Below are 20,157 nucleotides of genomic sequence, written 5' to 3'. Positions count from 1 at the left end.
GCGTACCTCAGTAGTACGCCAAGATATACAAAATAAACATGCAGCACCGCAAAAAAACTGTGCGCAGCACCACTGAAATAGCCCACGTTATGACGTATCACCACCATGCCAGATACATTATATGTTCCTTGCCATCCTATCGCCGGTTGCCATAATTCGCACGCACCGTGTCCTGACTATGACTTTCGATAACACGCAAGGCGGAGACAGTCATAGCTCAATTCTTTAACGACGCCAATGAGCTAAGTTATTGCAACATAATTCTTTCATTTGTCACAGTCGTGACGCGGACATCATGCCGGTTTCGTGTTTTGCTCCACACCTAACACCACATCGGACGTCAGAGCTGGCAGGAGGATGTTGATAGCTAATCAGTGTTTTTTCATCGCTCCTGCGGCCACACAGAATGTCAGAGAATTTATTTCAACCATCCAAATAGTTTTTAAATACACAAATCCCATAGCCTATATGTCTTACCTTTCACCAGCTCGTTGCCGTGTTGGCCTTAAGCAATCCAGTATAAACCGCATCATCTTAGTGGTCCTTGATTTCACATCCCAGGTATTTTCATCCCTTGTAGAATTCCCATGAACGCTAAATTATTCCAGGCAGTGACGGCGATTTGTGTCTGCTACGCAGCTGCACTTAAATACATTAATACCGCAAGACGAGAGGACAAATTAAAGACTTTCATAGATAGATGACGGACGCTCCGTGGGCTGCTTTTAGTCGGAGATGCTGAGTACATCTCCTTGTATACGGTCTCTCTCCTTGAAACAGCAGTGTTGCATTACACGGTTAAACCACTGGAGACAGCGAGACCCGAGAGCAGACAAATAGCCAGGAGGAGTATGAAGTTTCTTGAAAATCAGCAGTGGAACAAATATAACAAATAGGCTAGTGCTGATGTAGGCTACACTGGTGATCTGGTGTAGCCTAAACATTTGGGACAAAGTCCCTTTCAAGGAGATCTAATTTACCAACACTTTACATACGCTGAAAAATGCAGGCTTTCATTTATTTTCTTTCCTGTAATAAAATTACAGGGTCATAGCATAACAAGATTTTTTTTTTAAATGCCTGCTTACCCTATGTTTGCCTGGGAACATTAATCTACATTGGAATAGCAATTTAAATCAATACCAATAATCTCAAATAGGCCTCCGGTAGACCTGCAATTGCAATAATACAGTAAAGACACTTTGTTTAGTGTATAAGCTTTATTTTAAAAAGTAATTGATAATGATTGATTGTGTGACCATTGATGCCCGTGGCACAACTGGTATATTAGGCCTATTTGATTTTCCCTCTACTTTCTATTTTCATCTCTGCTGCCACGTTAATGCGATTAAACCTAGCATGTCATCTTCCAGTGCCAGTTCCATTCTTTTCCATTTTTTCTGCAGACATGTCTTTGGTTTATTAGAGAATGCAAGGAGCCATTCCCTTTCCAATGGTAGATATGACATGTTTTACATTGCCAGCTACAACTTCAAAAATAGCAGCATGAATTTCTAGCCATCAGAATGATCCTAATGGGAACTGTTATGAATTCGCAATCCATTGTCCAAGTGGCATACATCCTTGGAAAGCTTTAATTGTCCTCTATAATGATATAACATATATAGCCATGTATGAATTGGCAAGAGCATCCTGTTTTGCATGGGGCTCATAGAGCTCATTCAGGGGTGGCAGGATATTCTGGACAACACGGAGTGAATCAGACTATAACTACAATGTTTTTTTATTCATGCCAAAGTTATCTACACTTTGATTGGTCAAAAGTTAAGGATACTGTATTTGGTTTATTCTGTGCATAGCTGTGAATCATGCGAAATGTATTTTATATCAATGTATTGTCTATGTGTATTGTCAGTACACAGTTATTTTTTTTCCAAAAACAAATTGATTATTTGTTGTTTGCATTCATTTATGAGAACAATGACACAATAAACTGATTTTGAAATGGAATAAGCTAAATCGTATCTTGGTGTGGTGACCCCAGACTTTTGACTTATAGTGTATACATTCCATACACCGCAACGTAAAACCATTGAAATTGAATGTGAATGAGCTATTAATTATAAACGGCTGGCCCATGCTATAAAGATGGCGCCCCAAATTTCATAATGTGTTGGATTGATGTAATCTGAACAAAATCAAATACATTTCTTTTGCTAACCACTTTTCCCCTCTATATGTGTAGATTTATAGGCCTAGGTAAAGGTATCACATTCATTGGTTTACTAATGATTTTTAACCACACATGTTTCTAAACATGTTTCTCTCTTGGCACTAGAATTTCATGGCAAAAGCTGTAAAAACTACTGGTTGACCTCCATGAAATTACACTGAGAAGTGCATTTTAGCAGTTTCACAGATAGAGGGCACTCCCATGTAAAATGTAGCCAAAGCTGATTGCTGGCTGATTTGGTTCTATGAAAACACACAATTATACAATGTTATAAAAAGTAATACATAAATAAAAAAGAATAACACAATACACACACAAACAGAAACACACTTATGAAAGACACTTGTACCAGTGTTTCCACATGAGTGACCGCCAGCGCAGCACACTAAGAGCAGGATTTGACATCAGCATAATAATTTGATTACATGAACCATCCAATCTGCAGATAAATGAATACACTAAGTTTCTTGGGGTTGAAAAAGTTAGGTCTGCACACTTCTGATAAGGTCAAAAAAATAAACTTTATTATTTAAAAAGCAACTTTTTGATCACCCTGGATCTTCATCAGGCATATGGGTAACAGGAAGAAGCTGTGACTTATATCACATGACCATTCATACACCCGCCCCTACACTAAGTTTCTTAACCCTATCGCGCCGGATGCATCATATATGTCTCATCAAATTCAAAGCCCTCTCCACGCTGACGCACAAAAAAATCGATCTGGAAAACATCCTGCGTGTCATTTCCAAACGTCCTGCAGTACACGGAAACCGCCACAAGAGAGCAGCGGTCGACAACAAGTTGACCACAGCTCGGCGAAAAACAGGAAAATGGGGTAGAAGCGGTTTCCCTGACCGACGCTGAGATTTCGTCAAATTGCATAAGGTTTGTGTACAAATTTCCGAAATATAACTCGACATCCTTTAATTTGAACACTTGCTTTGTGCAATTAACCAAGGAAGAGTTTATATTTTTACACAGAAATTGTCTAAGCTATGAGATAGCCGTCTCTCATTGGCTCCCATTATAGCCCCGTTGGCGCACGCAGCCAAGTAAAAGATGAATGGGAGCCTATTGGGCTAAATGGCTCAGCAGGGATTTGTGACGATTCTGTTCTCTGGTTTGTAAAGATGTGTGCACATTCTGTACCTTATCATGGAAGTTGTATTAGAAGTGAAGTTAAAGGTTCCTGACATGGCTTTGTTCTCCCAAAGACGTGTTAGTTTTGTCCTGCAACACGCTAGCATTCGGCTAATACCTGCTGGCTGAGGAATCTCTGCGACTATTCACGACCAGAGCTGACGAGAGACGTACTCTGACTGATCCTCCTAGCAAAGACATCTACGGTCACACACCTCAACCCCCAACATGTTAATTGAAGGTGCCCAAATTCTTAAGGATGAGCGCAGTCATTTCCTTTACCCCATGTACACATGCCGCTTTTCCACCACCTTAAATGCAATAAATAACATGTGTCCGCAACAATCCTAACATAACTTTAAACACATCGACATCTGAAGTCAGACTTAAAACTACAAAACAAATGGCGTATGCCGTAAAGTCGATTGTCACGTGTTATGTCATTGCTATAGTTGAAATAAGGGTCATTTTCACGAATCTAACACTTGACAAGATGCAAACGTGTCGGCAAATGCTTTCACTTACTCATATCTATCGAACGCGACTTCATTGTTTCCAGGGAAAAAAATCACACGGGCAGATAGTTCTAAGAGAAGCGTACAGCCCCATTGGCACCCATTCATTATTTACTTGGCTGCGATAACATAGCTGCAGTGCCACTCCTGGCCACACCAGCTAGTTGTCGTTCTTGTACAAGATTCCATTTTCTTTGTTTTACACCGTGTTGCAGAGAGATCGTGCTAAAACTGATGAGACATATAAGCACCATCCGGCGGTGGCAGGAAGTCAGCCATCAATGCATTTGCTCCATAGGGAAACTTACAAAGCATACCACGACGATCACAGACATCATATATGAAGACTAGATGCGTCGTCCGCGTTCCCGTCATGCAAGCCGAACGTCCGCGCATGGCGGCCATGTTAAAGCAGCCTTCTGGCTCAACCAGTTGCAGTGAGTTTTGGGTGTTGTATACTCTTCAGATGGCCATAATTCCCTCAAATTTATATCGATTTTCGAAAGGGTTGTTTTTTTATACAGTATAAAAAATTCCAAACGAAAGTATATGTTCATACTGCATAGTGATGAATATTCACAATATTATTATATTATATTACATTATATTATTACGTGCATAGGTCTAAAATAATGTATAATATAGTTCAGTAGGCTCATTCATGTAATTAAATAGATCCCATAAACAAATGCACAACGTAATCTTTTATATTTTCAGTAAAATAACAAATAAACGTTCACTTGTAGTATATGCTTTGGTTTCGACAGCTCCACCTTGTGTTCAAAATGAGTCGTGACGCTAAAGCCATCCAGATAGAATGAACTTGTTGCGCTGTACATCTCTCTTCCAGTACATCATCTCTGTCGTCTTGGTGCAATGAATATATCCATGCCGTCAACGTAATGCACAGCAATGGTTAAAATGTGTATTTGCTGTAGGTCTATCTAAATGTTTGGACAAATAGGTTAAGTGGGAAGCATAGGTCTATTACTCTCCTGGGCGTTTTACCCCAGTCTACACTTAAGTTTTAAGGAGCCCTACCATTTATAAACACGTGTCAACATTTCAGCGAAGCAACAGAATACATTTTAAGTATCCCAACGTTTCAACTCTTCAGTTTACTTCAGGTGTAACGGAGGGTCTGTGGAGAGTTTAGGCTGCTCTAATATGGCCGACCTGTGCGGACGTGCTTGAAATACGCGATGACGTATCTAGTCTTCATATATGATGTCTGTGACGACGATCGTTTAACAAAACACACAAGTTGTTTTACTTCAAGACAAAGATATTGCCTTAAGAAACAGGTTTTACTTGCAATTTTGAAAATGCAATGCAAAATGTTGAAATTATGATCTCGTAAAAAATGCATTGAAGTGAATGGAGAAATGGTCCAATTGTAGTAATGGACCCATATATTCAAATTACACATCTAAAATGAATAATGATCTATATTACACTCATAAATAGGTTGTTGAGCATTCGATCAGCTATGTTTTTACATAGATTTTAAAAAATTACCCAACCAGGCTGTGGGAAATGTAAAATATGGTCCTGCTAAAACAAGGATAGGCTTTAAAAAATGGCAGGATCTCACTAAATATTTAAAGATAATCCTCAAATTAAATTGTCTGACAACTTTTTTAAATTAAAAAAAAGTTGTAAATGCATTAAAAGTCATTTTTCAATGGTCATGAAATTGGAATTTTCATTCCCTTTAAAGCCTGATGCATCATATATGATGCATCAAATATCTCAGTGACCTTAACAAAATTTTGAATTTTTTTTTTTACATTTCTTATAAGGGACCAATATTGAAGCAAATTCCAAAAAAATAGAATTTTCTCTCATTGCTTTCATGGTTCAGGTTTCACAGGGTTAACAATGCATGTTGACCCCTAGGCCAGTAGTTTTCAAAGTAGCGCCTGCAGCGGACCCCTGGGGGGACTTTGGGAGGTGATAAAGGTGATAATTACAAACTTGATAATTGAACATTTTACTATTATCATCATTATTTTATATTCTGGTGGGACACTGCCACACAAGACCACACTATAGCTGTGAAAGGGGGTGCACAGAAAGAATAGTAGCCTATGGCACAATTCATGTAAGGGGGGGCTTGGCTGGAATAGGATATCAGTATATGAGGGACTTGTCATGGTAAAGATTGGGAACCTCTGCTCTCGTAATTGACAGAGGTGAGCCCCTTCTTCATTCATTTACATTGCACAGGTCTACTTCCAGGTAATGCCTGCTTGGATTGCCGTGAAAAAGGGGACGGGGTCACCTCTAGTCTAATGTTCTACTTGTGTGGAGGTGCATGTACTATGCCTTGAACAGGCTCATTTTGACACTATCAGAGCACCAGTGGAACATTTCTTGTCATCATGTTAGCTTGTGCAAACAACATGCGCCGTTGCCTACACAGTAGATGTCACCATCGTCACACATTTGGTCAGTAATTATATGTCCCAAATATTTCATTTGTTACTTACAGGTAAAGTCTGCCTTGCCAGATAAAAGAAGGAAAAGTGAGATCCTTATCCCCTTACTACACAATCACAACTATTTGCTGTGAACACTGATGAATGCAGCACAGAATAAAACAGAACAACCTTGTGAATGGCACCTTATAAACAATGTGTCAGTAGAAAGGTAAAGGCTAAATAGTTGTAGAGTAGAGTAGAGGGAGAAATTAAGGTGTCCAGTAGTATACATACACTACCGTTCAAAAGTTTGGGGTCACCTTCATTTTTCCAGTTATTTGTGTGCAACTCAAGTCACAAACATATTTTAAATAGCTTGAAATGGAATAATGGAAAGTACTGAACAGCCATAGGTGAAAAAAGGTTTGATTACCCATAAAATTGGTTAAACTGGACAGAAGAGTGAAATCTAACCAAGCTTTTTCACCCATTTATTACATTACATTTATTTATCTAGTCCATTTTTCTACAGACATGTTTTGGTTCATCAGAGAATACATGGAACTATTGGAAAGCTCAGTGTCTGCCCTTTCCAATGGTAGGTGTATGACATTTGTTGGGTTGCCACCTCGTCCACAAATTCAAGTCAAAGTAGCTGCATGATTTTCTAGCCATCAGAATGAACCTGCTTATGAATGCACAATCCATTGTCTCAGCGATGGTTTAGTGTGCAAGCCAGTGCCATACATCGTTGGAAAGTGTAGACTCTCCTCTTTCAAATGATGTGTATATCATCCGGCATTGTATGGATTGACAAGAGCAGACATCAACTTTTGCATGCATGGGGCTCATAGAGCTCATGGGCAATTCTGGACCTCATCTCATCCCGGGAATGAATCTGTAGAACCGCAACTGGCTATTATTAATACCAAAGGAGTCTACACTTTGATTAGTACCCCAGACTAGACACTACCTTAGTAAAGGTACACTTTGATTAGTCAAAAGTTAGTGATACATTTTGGTCTATTCTATGCATTGTCTATACAAGTAAATCCACTAAACAGTTACTTTTTCCAATATCAAATTGCTTATTTGTTGCATGCATTCATTTCAAAGAACAATAACTCTATACACTGATTTTATACCTGAAATTGAAAAGGAATAAGCTTAACTGTCAGAAAGAAGCATTGTGGGAGGATAGTGTGGTGACCCCAAACTTTTGACTGGTAGTGCACATACATACAGTACATACATACATACATACATACATACATACATACATACATACATACATACATACATACATACATACATACATACATACATACATACATACATACATACATACAAACAAACATACAGAGGACATAATACACTAGACATTACAAACATACTTACACACATATCAACAATGTATAGCTCAGTCTTACCCCCCCTCTCTCACTCACACTCACACACACACACACACACACACACACACACACACACACACACACACACACACACACACGCACACGCACACGCACACACGCACACACACACACCAAATTATAAAGTGTCCATGCTGTGCTAAATCTAAAAAAAAACCCATTGTGGCATACCATGTCCAACTGTTGGGAATGAATGATAAGCCTATTTGTGAAATTACAGGGACCAATCATTTGTTAACAGTCCTGTAAGAACCCAAAGCGTAATAACTGCCCATAACGTAATAACTGCCCATAACGTAATAATTTGGGCGTAATAAAACCCATAACGTAATAACTTGCCCATAACGTAATAAAAATTCCTTACCCATAACGTAATAACGTTCTGCCCATAATGTAATAAGTTATTACGTTATTACGTTATGGGCATGTTATTACGTTATAGGCCTTACACTAAAAAAAAAGCTTTGATAATGTAATAACGATGCCCATAACGTAATAACTGCCAGTAACGCACAGATGACTTCAGTATTTGCAATGCACTTTACTATTGTACTGTTCATATTTCGTCTGACCTCTATTGTTGCAGCAAATAACAGTGACTGGATATTTAAGCGGGCTTTCAGAGCAAGGCCAGATTCTAGTAATCTCTAAGTAAAGTTTATGCTTGCTTGCTTGCTTTATTCTCTTGTGCAGAAAATGGATCTCCTCCTAGGCCTTTCCAGATAGAGACACCGTTCAAACACTAAAACGACCGGCTCAGCTTGGAGATCATTTGTTCTGCTATAGCGTGTCCGTGTCTCTTGTCGTTTTTCCGCTTTTTGGCGATTTTGTGCAAGTTTGGGTCCCCATTGAAAACAATGGTAGAGCCTTCTTGAGCCAAGGTTCCGCCACTCTAAAGAGTGTAGGAGGCTTTTTCGTTCATAAAACATCAACACTTTCACCTAGAAGTTTAGTTGACGCATTGTTAGCGAGCTCTATGGGATGTCTCCAAATTGTCAAAGTTTTATCTCCCAACTCCCATTACTTTTTAAATGGCAGGTGTGTAAAAACGACAGGGCTTTTACATTGGTTTTGCCCATTGAGGCTTGAGGTGCCTTTTTCAAGAGGTCAGCGCATGTCCCACAAGAGGTCTATTTGTGACTGAACCGTTTATTCTATAAACTTTATTCAGAGACTGTTAGAGAGATCACACGTATGACTCCGATCTGTAAGCAGGACATGTGCCAATTCCTTTTAGTTTTTTTAGCAACATCAAGCTAAAGACAAAAAAACTGTTTCTGATTCTGCCCTCTGCCTTAGAGCACCATACTAACTGCCATTCAGTCAATCAGAACAGGTGCAGCCAATATAGGGTTCCATCTCAACTGTCACTTTCTCTCAACATTCTATTCTTAACGAGCAACTGCTCTGTAGTTCTAGAAGTCTATTGTTCAGCTCTTCAATGCAATGTAATATTGTCTTGCTGTAATGCTTTTCATAGGCAGCTGCTTGGCCCAATGGTAATAGTCCTGCAATATGGAGGTTGGGAGCTTGAATCCCACTCGGACTCATGTTGATTTTCAAAATTATATCATATGCAGTGTTCCTTATCCAATTTAAAAAATACCATGTATGTAATTTAGTATCAATGACAAAGGTGCTGGATTAGAGATATGGAGGTTGGGAGTTCGAATCCCACTCGAACCCATGTTGATTTTCAAAATTATATATGCAGTGTTCCTTAGCCAACTTCAAATACCATGTATGTGATTTAGTATCAATGGCAAAGGTCCTGGATTACAGATATGGAGGTTGTGAGTTCGAATCCCACTCGGACCAATGTTAATATTCAAAATTATATCATATGCAGTGTTCCTTAGCCAACTTAAAATACCATGTATGTCATTTAGTATATCCCCAAAACGCAGAGCTGCAACACTTTCAAGATGGCTGAATCCAAGATGGCTGAATTGTTTGGCCCATAACTTTTGACTGGGTGGATGGATTTTTTTTCCAACATTTATTTTAGCTTTGTTTTCTCAATAGTACTTTGTTTCATCTCTGCCCCAAAAGGCTAGCCCGCTTCCAGCATTTTCTGTGAGAATGCAATCTATCCTTATCCTCTGCATTTCCTATGTGTTCAATCCAATTGTCTAACTACGAAGTTTTTAGCTATTATAATAATGACAAATACATAGCCTACAGTATTCAAAATTTCAATTCCTTTAATGCAAACATTTGAACTGCAAATTTCATACATGAACTACACAAATAGTGAAATTAAATGTCTTTTGTTTGTTATACAAAAAATAATCTTAATTAAAATGACAGACTGTTATTCTGTATAAAATTCTATTTTACCAGAATACTTTTCATCATATTGAAATGTAAAACACACACACATACTGTAGCATCCTCAACATAAACATTAGGTAAAATGAGTTCAACATAAAATTGGCATTACTTTCCATAAATATCATGGCTGAAGTGTTGGAGTGTGCTGTGATCTTGCTTTGTTCTGACTCAAACTTTTAAATGTAAAACATGTAAACAAACAAAATATGCATTCTCAACATAAACATAAGGTAGAATAACATCCACATACTGTAATACTGACGTCACTTTTTCCAGTAAATGTCCTTGATCTTGTAAATTCCGTAGCCTACATGACTAAGAAGTATCCACGCTTTCATCCATTGGCTGTTCTCGAATAATAAGCCTTTCAGTCGTGTGCTGAGAAGGCTGCTGCGTCCAGCATCCTTGTACAGCTTCATGATGCTTATGATATGTCACCTCCACAGTCGCCTTCAAGTAGGCTCTCCACTAGAGCATCTCATTTTTTTTTTTGATTAAACATGGTGCACAGCTGGCGGATCAGGTGTGACACTAAAGGGATGGTTCAGAGTAGATTCACCCTAATGCCATTTGAACCGTGACATCCATCCAGTAGTCCACCCAAAGTGTTTTCTGGCTTGGGCGAACATTAGCAGAGTTACCGAGTTATTGTATGGCTATTCCGAATAGCTTGGCTTAAGTGCTATTGGGCATTCACATACATCTCCAAACCTACCTCAGAAAATTAACATGTCATGACACCAAACTTCTACAGTAGTACAAATATGGTCTCTATTCACCAAACTAAGCATTTGGAAGTTTGGAAATAGTGCTGGAGTTTATTATTATCAACTCAAGCTGAATAGATTCTGTCCTGCTAAAGCTTTGCCATCAGGGGCAGAGGCAGGATCAACATCAGGGACATAGACTGAGTCACCATCAGACAAGGAGCACTCTCAGAATAAATGTGTTAAAAAATAACACAAAAGATGTGTCGTCACATACTTAACACATGTTGTGTTGAAATCAACACAACATGTGTGAAGAAGCTCAAACTCTCAACACATTTTGTGTACAGGAAAAGTTAACATAACTGTGTGTTATTTTATTCTGGGCGGGATTTTTTTTAAAAATGGAGCTTTCTTTGACTAAATGTGACAATAATAGGTCTAGTACGCTACATGTCAAACAATACCAAAACAAAACAACAGTTTGTCATATGAGAGGCGACTACATAGGCCTACATCTAACCATGCATTGGAACAAAAAGTGCAAATATTGAGTGGGAAAAAAGACCAGTCATCCTTGTCCCTTGCTGTTATGCTAATCCGCATAGCTGCTTTGAACAGGAGGGGGCGCCCCTCACAAAATTTGACGGTAGATTTGGTGGATATTAACCAAAACAATTTCTTACATTAACCGTCTGTAACGACATTTTTTTATTACGATAATAATTATTATTTCAAAATGTGTAAATAAAACAATTCATTAACAAAGATTTTTAGATAATCCATTAACCGTCAACTTCCGGGTATGCTCGACCCCCTCTTTGCTCCGGTGCATTGGGTGCAAGCTTCTATTACCGTTACCGCCACATTCGACAAAGGAGGACAATGGAGTCTACGTCGGTTGGGATGTCTTACGACCCCTCGGTAAGTAATCATTAATGTATCATATTAATATGCTTAATCAAGATGTGGAGTGTCACAGTAAACCTGAAATAAAGATAAACCAGTAATTTAACTGAGACTTTAATAGTATTCCTATCAAATGTAGGCTATCTTCCTCCTGAGGTAATGTAACGTTAACGTTAACGTTAGCTAAAAGTTAGTTGGCAAAGCCAGACGTCTAATTTGATCATATATTTATATATTTAGCCTAACTACAGTAATATGATGGAACACGACGTAAAAAAATGATCATTGCCAACAAAAATGGTCGCCGCTCGTCAAAAAAATGAGCATTAAAATCGGCGAATACATTTATGCCATGTAGCTAAAAATAGCTGTTGGCGCCGTTACCGGAGTTCAACCTTCCATTTTGAGAGACTGCTCATGCATACAGGTGCTTTCCCTCAGTATTAGCTTAGACTGATTGGGACGACAAAACTGCTCTTATTCAGTTTTTTTCTCATTTGCAACCGTTTACAATTACCGACACCAAGTCGAGCTGTTGGTGCTTAGTGTTTTAATCGTTCGTTATACTATATTTCATGCCGTTAACATATCCACGAAGTTGGACACCCAGCCATTTATTACGTTTTCAACAAAATTAAGGTCTTATTGAATAGCGTTGTGGCAAACTAATAGTGTCTGAGGTTGCAATGTTAGAGCCGAGTGTAGATACCGGTAGTGGAAAGGTTCACGACACTACCTGGTCAGATAACCTGTCTCATGTGGTTATGTAACTGAAGCACTAGCGCTGCTGCTGATAAGCAGAGGAGCCTGCCTGACGCGACGCAAAGTGCAGAAGGGAACACTGAGCTGCTAGTAAAGCTATACTATACTGCCGTTTGTTCTGTGGTAGAACTAACGCGTTTCATGTGCTTGCTCGTGTAAAGTATGATGTGAATGACATGGATTGAAGCTGCTGCAGGCACAGCGTCTGGCTGACGGTTCACACACAGGGCTGTGTTAGTTAGACTTTAGCTTGGTGCCGTCACTTTACCGTGCTCTGGCATGACGGAGACGTCTCCTTTTCAAGCCACAAGCAGCAGTTACCCGCAGAGACCGGCTTTGCTTTCAAAACGTCATTTGGCATGCTTAGATTTCCTATGGTTTTCTTGGCATAAAAGGCGAATTCTTGATACTTTTACAGCCATGCTATTTTCAATGCATGTATCGTCATAAACACAGAACAAGATAAAGGGTAGCTGCAGGGGTAGCCAAGGGTGCCACTCAGTCAATAGAGTGTATCTATTGTCTGTAGGTTGTGATGGATGTTAAAATGTTCTAATTGCTTTCCTTTTTCCAATAGAACACACAAGACAACCAACCCTCCCGCAACAAAGTTCTTGTGTCAGTAATCAGAAATGACAAAGAGGTGTCAAAAAGAGTTATCAATGTGACTGGGACAGCTGATCTCATAGAACAAACCCTATCCCAACAAAGAGACAGTGCATTCCACCGGCTGTTAAAATACAATGCAGAATTCAACGATTACATTGATGATGATGGTGATGATGAGGCCATGAAGCACCTGGATAGATACCAAATCATCTTGAAGGAGGCTGACCAAAATGAGGTACTCTTTGCTCATAAAATATCTAGTGTCACTCTTTTCTTTGTTGGATGTAATGGTATGGAATTAAGCATTTTGCACTTTCATTACTTACTTTTTGTGTGAGTCATGGAACTATATTGAATGTCTTCTACCTTATTTTGATTGTGTGACTATTACTGGCAAAACTCAGTCTTAAAGGAACAGTCCACCCTTTTTTGTTTTCCATGTGTTGCACATGAATGTGCATACCATTTTCCTCTTGGTGTGTTCAGTACTTTCAGTACTCAGAAATGAGTAGCATAGCTTAGCATAGTCACTGGAAGTGAATGGGTTCAATAGTATCACTTATCAAACCAGAAAAAAGAACACGTCAAAATTAAATAGCAGTTTTGCACAGTGATGAATGTTACATTCATTTTAAAGTGGTGTACATTTTTCTTTCAAAGGCTGAACCATTGAATGCAGGTGATGATCGCCGAAGTGGGCCATTGGAGGTATTTGCAGACTCTTTTTCCATTACAGATTGATACAATGGTATAATGTAGGGCTGGGGGATATGAGGGCAGAAAGTCGGATCACAATAACTGTTTTTCTTAATTTATTTTTAGGTCAGCCCTTTGGTGTACATGTGTATTAATAGAGCCTGTGTTCCCCTCACATTTCTGCTGATTTTTAGTATAATTCTCATATGTCAACTTCAAAGAAATGTCCTTTTGATACAAAAAAAAGTTACCTGTGTGAAACTTGTATTGCTGTTTTGAATTACTGTTGAGTGAACACAAATTGAAGTGGTTACATGCCATGTTCACAGGTTTTATTTCATTGTGTCCAAAGAAAATTATTGTCTTATGAAAAGAGATACTTCTGTGGAAAGGTGAGGGGTATATTCATTTTTGTGACATACAGTATGCACTGTTATGTCTGACTGAACATGTGCAGCCCCACCTAAGTTCTTGGTTTCAAAATGTGGCCAGAATGAAATCCTAATTTAATTGCCCTGCATTATGTGCTTCATCTGTTCTCACAGAACGGGTCTCAAGGACAACCTGATAGTGCGCCCAGGTTTGATGCAACTGGTTTGTTGGCACTTATCAACAGCAAAGCCCCAGCTGTACTTGCTGAATATGAAGCATCTGGAACACTCTCTCTGACATCCCGAAAACGCCTTGTAAGAATAGGTGTCAGCAATCTCGTTGAGCAACGGGGATTGTGAGTTCATTTCGCATCATCTTCATCATTCAAGTGCATGTGCTCCAAAATGTGTTCTTTTCTTTTGCATTGATGTGCTCTATTTGTATGTCACGCATACTGTCAGTGTCAAAACATATCTGATGTACTCTTCATTACAATCTTTCGTTTTGATTAGCTACCCATCCAGTGCTGACAAGGTGATGCTGGCCAAAAGCATGATTGCAGTCTTCCCATCACTCATGATCAAGATACAAGAGAACGAAGGATTTGTAAGTGTTCTCAGATGTTTTTTAGTAGATGTAATGTAACTTTTGGAGTTATATTTTCTTGTATACTGCAATTGTCATTATACATTTAGTCAACTAAAGGCACTAAATAATCTGATAAGTTGTTAACCAAAAATAATGTTCCTTTTCTAAACAGTAGGGATGTCACAAAGGTGTTGCTGTTCTGTATGTAGTGCGGTTTGAGGTCTTAAGATTTTTTTTTTCTTCTCTTTTTACCTGAGGGGTGTGCAGTAGACCTAATGGTACACTTAAGGCAGGCAGCATTTTTTTAAGGAGTACATATGTTAATTGACCCTAAACACAAGAACATTTATGGCTATTTGGATATTTAAGACACGCCATGTAATTTACATGGCATAAAACACCAAATGCAACCCAAAAAGTACATATTTTTCGGTTAAATTCAACCTTGCCTTTTGACGGCTCTGACGCCTGAAACATTGAAACGCGTTTGCAGCGCTTGCCGCCTCTGCCGCTTGTCTCCCATTCAAAGTCAATTACTTCCTCCGCTTTCCACGCCTTTGACACTGCTGGTCTGTTCCTACGGTAATAGCTGTTAGCTCCAGAGTGCACTGTCCACTACTCTTCAGTTACAGAAGAACGGGGACAGAACCTAAGCATGTGTTCCACCTAATGGTTGCTATCTAATACTCTTTGCTCTCAACTTTTGTTAATCTTAACCCATGTTATCCTGTCTGTGTCTAGTGTCTTGGTGTCCTTGTGGACAGTATGTATATTTGTCAATGCTACTAGGAACACCTTAATTTCCTTTCCGGGATCATTAGTTACTCTACTCTGCTACTCTACTTCTTCTTTAACATGTATTTTTTTTGTTATGTTCCAGGAGCACTTCTATGATCCAGTGTCACACTGTGGGTTCATTGAGATGAAACTGCGGAACCTGCGGAGAAGCCTTCAGGATGACCAGAGACGCTATCGTAAACGTAGACGGTCCAGTGATGGCTTTGCGGGAGGTATAACACTACAAGTAATTGCAGAAGGGGAAGAAGACGAATCTACCCAGGTGAAAAACCCATATACTTAAAGTGTACTTTTTTTACCGTACTTAGTACAAAGTGTACTATTTTCAGCGATTTAAAGTGCGCTTCATTGCACTATTAGTGCGCTGAAGCACTACTAAAGCAGTACTTCAGCACACTTGCAGCACACTGAGGATGCTAAATTGGCACCGCTTTTGGACAACTTTAAGTGCACTACAAGCATACTTTTGAAAGTATGCTCCAAACACACTTTTCATGCATTCATATGGCATTAAGAGTGTGCTTGAGTACACTTCTATAACATTTTATTATTACTAGAAGTTCCATAAAAGTATATTAACTTCATGCTTCTTTGGACCTACATTGGAACATTTTAAGTCTGTAAAAAGTATATGATATTAAGTATTGTAAATATATAACAGGTATGCTTGGAAGTATATTTACAGTACACTCCCAAGTACATGAAATAATATAAATGTAATACTACAATCCATGCTGGTCCTCAGAGCTTGTACATTACACACAGCCACACGTCACAGTAGTATCACTTGAAATTGATCACTATTGGTGACCCTCTATTCTTTGTTTGAACAAGTAGATCCAACTTACCTCCCACCATGATATCATGGGAAGTGCGAGCCTATATATATCAGAACATACAGTAAACATCTTCGAAGTCTACTTGAAGTATGGTTTGCTAAGTGTACTTTCTATGAGAGCAACTTAATTACATCTAATTTTAAGTACACTTTAAATAAGCATATTGTAAACATACTTTTTCTTCGCACAAAAAGCATGAGTGCACTTTTAACATGCTAAGTATACTTAAGTCATGCTTTCATTGTACTAAATTGAACCACTTTTTCACCTGGGTACACAGGATTGGATAACGGCCACCAAAAGGATGAGACCATCTCCCGAGAACCTTGCATCCATCAAAATGGGCATGGAGAAAACTTTCAACAACCGAAGGTGCTGGATCACAACTCAGTCGCCAACAGTAGAGGAGATTTTTCATCAGTACCCTCGCTTTGTAGACCTGCCATATTTGGTAAGTTTTCAGCAAATTGTATCATAGTTATTGTTGCAATAGTTACGGCCATGGCCTTGGAAAACCTAATCAGTATTTGAACAGGAGCTAATATTATTTGCTACTCCTCAGTTTGATGCAGAGTTCGCAAGAATGTTTCCTGGCAAGGAAAATCAATTACTTCGGAAATGGGAAGGACATATCGTTCCAAAGCTCCTGAAAGTGGCCAGACTGGAAAATGAAAATGATCCTGATCCTCTGTCAGCTGGTGAGGAGAGTGATGGTAAGTTCAGTTAGTCTCCTGATAGAATGTCAATCTGTCATTTATATTGGATGGCCAGTAGGCTTTTACCACCTTTTTAAACCCCATATGGTATCCCTAAGGTTATTCCTAGATTCTCATGAACATGGTATATCAAATTGTGCAATTTCGCGCATTCCCACCAGAGACGTCTATATTAAGAGTTGAGACTCTTATCTTGTTACGAAGTGGTCATGTGGTTTTACTCTAGCCTCCTACATTCCAAGTAAACCCATCTCTGCGATGGGTTAAACTGGTTTGGGGGACAACTTTATCAAAGATGGAGGTATTAACTTTATGTCTGCTGATTGTCTTGGCTTTCTCTTCAGAGTCACGTTGTTTTAGAGCGCTGAAGTCACTCACCAGTTTTCTACCTCCAACTGCAACTGGGAGGAACAAAGGATGGTCCAAGTGCAGCGTGAAATCAGCCTTGTCATACATCCTGGAGGTGAAACAGGTAAACTGATGACAAACTCAGGGTTGTACGTTTTGCCTTGACACACATATGAACTGTAGGGCCATCCCATTCTTAACCCATAGGGTTCAATACGATGTCCATCCACTTTTTGCAGCTATTACAACTTCAACTCTTCTTTGAATGCAGTCCACAAAGTTGGGGAGTGTGTTTTTAGGAATTTTGACTATTTTTCTAAATGTGCATTGGTGAGGTCAAAACACTGATGTTGGTTGAGGAGGACTGGTTCTTAATCCCCGCTCTTATTCATCCCAAAGGTGTTTTGCCATGTTCAGGTAAGGACTCTGTGTAGGCCAGTCAAGTTAATTCACACCAGACTCTGCTATCCATGTCTTTATGGACCGTTCCTTGTGCACTGGTGCACAGTCATGTTGGAAGATGAAGAGGTCCATTCTAAACTGTTCCCACAAGGTATCCTGAAGCATTCAAAGATGAAACCTGGTGGGAACAGTTTGGAATGGCCCGCTTCCTCTTTCAACATGACTGCGCCAGTGCACTAAATAAGACCCATAAAGAAATGAATGAGAGAGTCTGGTATGAATTAACTTGACTGGCCTCCACAGTCCTTTCCTGAACATGGCAAAACACCTTTTGGGATAAATTAGAGCAGGGATTAAGAACCAGTCCCCCTCAACCAACATCAGTGTTTTGACCTCACTAATGAGCATTTGGAAAAATGGTCAAAATTCCTATGAAGACTCTCCCCAACCACATGGAGAGCCTTCACAAAAGAGTTGAAGTTGTAATAGCTGCAAAAAGTGTTCCTATGTACATGTCTATTATAGTTTAAATCCACGGAAACTCATGTCTGGTTCACCTATTCACTCAAAGGTTTATCTTTCCCTATGGTTTAGATCAGGTTGCTGCTTCAAAAGCTCAAGAAGATATACTCTGATATAACGATTTTTCCTAAGGGCGCCCAAAATTTACTCCACTGTCAATAACTGTGCACAGTAGTTGTCAGGACAAAACCAGTATGAGTATTGATGGATGTGTCAGAATAAATGGCTGTTTATGTTGCACACTTAAATGAATGAATGTCCTCAAGTGTGTGTTGAGTTTCGATGGGTTTCCTGCGATTTATTTACATAACTTCCTCAGGACAAAACATACAACTGACAGCTTAACCGCTGCCTTCAGGATCATAACATAACTGTCACTTCTCAGTTACGTTCTTCTCGCGTGACCTAGTCACTGGCTACTCAACTCATAGGCTGGTCCTATGATGCCATCTAGTGGCGAAAACGTGCAACAGCACGATTAAAGCAAAACAACTTCTGACAGGACAACAAAAAGACAGAGAATGAGAATCAGGGAATAATAAGGGAGTAACAAAAAGACAAAAATGGGGGGTCCACTACATTTACATGTTAAAATACTTAATTTTATTTCCAAACTAACAGTTGAAATATTTTTTCTTTTCCCAGACTGGAACAAGCATACCCAGCCTCTACCAGGAACAAACGGCAGGACAAGCAGAAGTACAGCAACCAAAGCTCGTGTGTCTGGGAAATCCATGCTCAGCAGCAGCACAATATATTATTGTGGCAAAGCACGACAAGGTTGCCATCCCTTTACAGGATGAAGGACTGACATGTGCCCTGGATAAGTTGTTCAAAATGTTGTGGGTTTGTAATGTAGCATATCCTGTCCAACTTAGCGCTGTGTATTCTTTTCTTGAGCATGTTTATGACTTACCCACCTCAGCACCAAAAAGATCAAAAGTTTTGGAGTTGATTACCAAGATCCATGCACTAGAGTAGACTAATATGTACACGTGTCCCAAGTGCAAAAAGCCCATTTCAAACAGTGTAAGGACACTAATAAGACACCTTAGGCAAGTTCATGCCGTTTCAGACGCACATGACTATACAATTATATGTAGTCAAAACCATTGTCAGAGAACGTATCATAATTTTAATTCATATGCCAGACATCTCAACAGGGAACACAATCCAGATGCAAACCCACAACATCTTGAACATCTTGATCTACCGGTATGTGGTTTGTTGGAAGATAATTCTGTGCCATCTTGCAGTCATGCTATAGACACTTCTGAAAGTAATTTGAGCGCTGATTTGGACACTCCCAGGGATCTTCAATTTTTCGACCACCGTGAGTGTGCTGCGTCATTTGTTGCTAAAATGTACTCCTCATCAAATACCACATGGACTGATGTACAGAAAAGCATTACATGCACCAAGGAACTACTGGATAAGACATTGGACTCTTTAAAAGACAAAACTGCATCTGTGATTAACAGCTACTCCATACCAAATGATGATGTACAATCGTTAATGCAAGATTTTGAAAATGCTCGTGATATGTTTTCGGAAGTCGATACACCCTTTAAAATGTGTAAATATTTTTCAGAAAAACACTCCCTTGTCAAGCCCACAGAAATATTCTTAGGACACAGAGGCGACACTGCAAGAAAGCAGGGAAAATTTTCTCAAGTACTGGCTGCAGACACTTTCCAATACATTTCAATTATTGATACCATAAAGTTCCTCTTTGGAAATGAAACAATGCAGAAACTCTATCAGCAATCGACAAAAAGTCATGATGGTAAAATGCGAGATTATTGTGACGGCACACATTTTGCAAATCATCCATTGTACAGAAGGTATCC

At 39.2% G+C, this 20,157-nt stretch overlaps 2 protein-coding genes across 2 annotated transcripts; both read left to right on the top strand.

The window, feature by feature from the left end:
• The first annotated feature begins 11,631 nt into the window (after positions 1-11,631).
• Positions 11,632-16,048, top strand: LOC134466064 (uncharacterized). The gene is made up of 7 exons (XM_063219961.1): positions 11,632-11,670; positions 12,995-13,261; positions 13,687-13,734; positions 14,268-14,449; positions 14,607-14,700; positions 15,563-15,692; positions 16,038-16,048. Exons 1-7 carry the CDS (start codon positions 11,632-11,634, stop codon positions 16,046-16,048), a joined length of 771 nt encoding a protein of 256 aa, XP_063076031.1.
• Positions 15,696-19,301, top strand: LOC134466495 (uncharacterized). The gene is made up of 5 exons (XM_063220392.1): positions 15,696-15,742; positions 16,600-16,770; positions 16,882-17,032; positions 17,380-17,507; positions 18,953-19,301. Exons 2-5 carry the CDS (start codon positions 16,624-16,626, stop codon positions 19,286-19,288), a joined length of 762 nt encoding a protein of 253 aa, XP_063076462.1. The 5' UTR covers positions 15,696-15,742; positions 16,600-16,623; the 3' UTR covers positions 19,289-19,301.
• Positions 19,302-20,157: the final 856 nt, after the last annotated feature.

This window comes from Engraulis encrasicolus, chromosome 16, assembly GCF_034702125.1.
Source record: "Engraulis encrasicolus isolate BLACKSEA-1 chromosome 16, IST_EnEncr_1.0, whole genome shotgun sequence".
In the NCBI taxonomy this organism is placed as follows: Eukaryota; Metazoa; Chordata; class Actinopteri; order Clupeiformes; family Engraulidae; genus Engraulis; species Engraulis encrasicolus.
Note: the sequence above shows the minus strand (reverse complement) of the source record. Positions and strands in the feature narration are given on the sequence as shown.

Bases quoted from the DNA above. Each gene is read 5' to 3' on its own strand.
- LOC134466064 (XM_063219961.1), top strand. From the start codon at position 11,632: ATGGAGTCTACGTCGGTTGGGATGTCTTACGACCCCTCG. The intron at 13,262-13,686 runs GTACTCTTTGCT...TTTCTTTCAAAG, and splicing joins AGGAGGCTGACCAAAATGAG to GCTGAACCATTGAATGCAGG. The intron at 14,701-15,562 runs GTAAGTGTTCTC...GTTATGTTCCAG, and splicing joins TACAAGAGAACGAAGGATTT to GAGCACTTCTATGATCCAGT.
- LOC134466495 (XM_063220392.1), top strand. From the start codon at position 16,624: ATGAGACCATCTCCCGAGAACCTTGCATCCATCAAAATGGGCATGGAG. The intron at 16,771-16,881 runs GTAAGTTTTCAG...GCTACTCCTCAG, and splicing joins TTGTAGACCTGCCATATTTG to TTTGATGCAGAGTTCGCAAG. The intron at 17,033-17,379 runs GTAAGTTCAGTT...CTTTCTCTTCAG, and splicing joins AGCTGGTGAGGAGAGTGATG to AGTCACGTTGTTTTAGAGCG.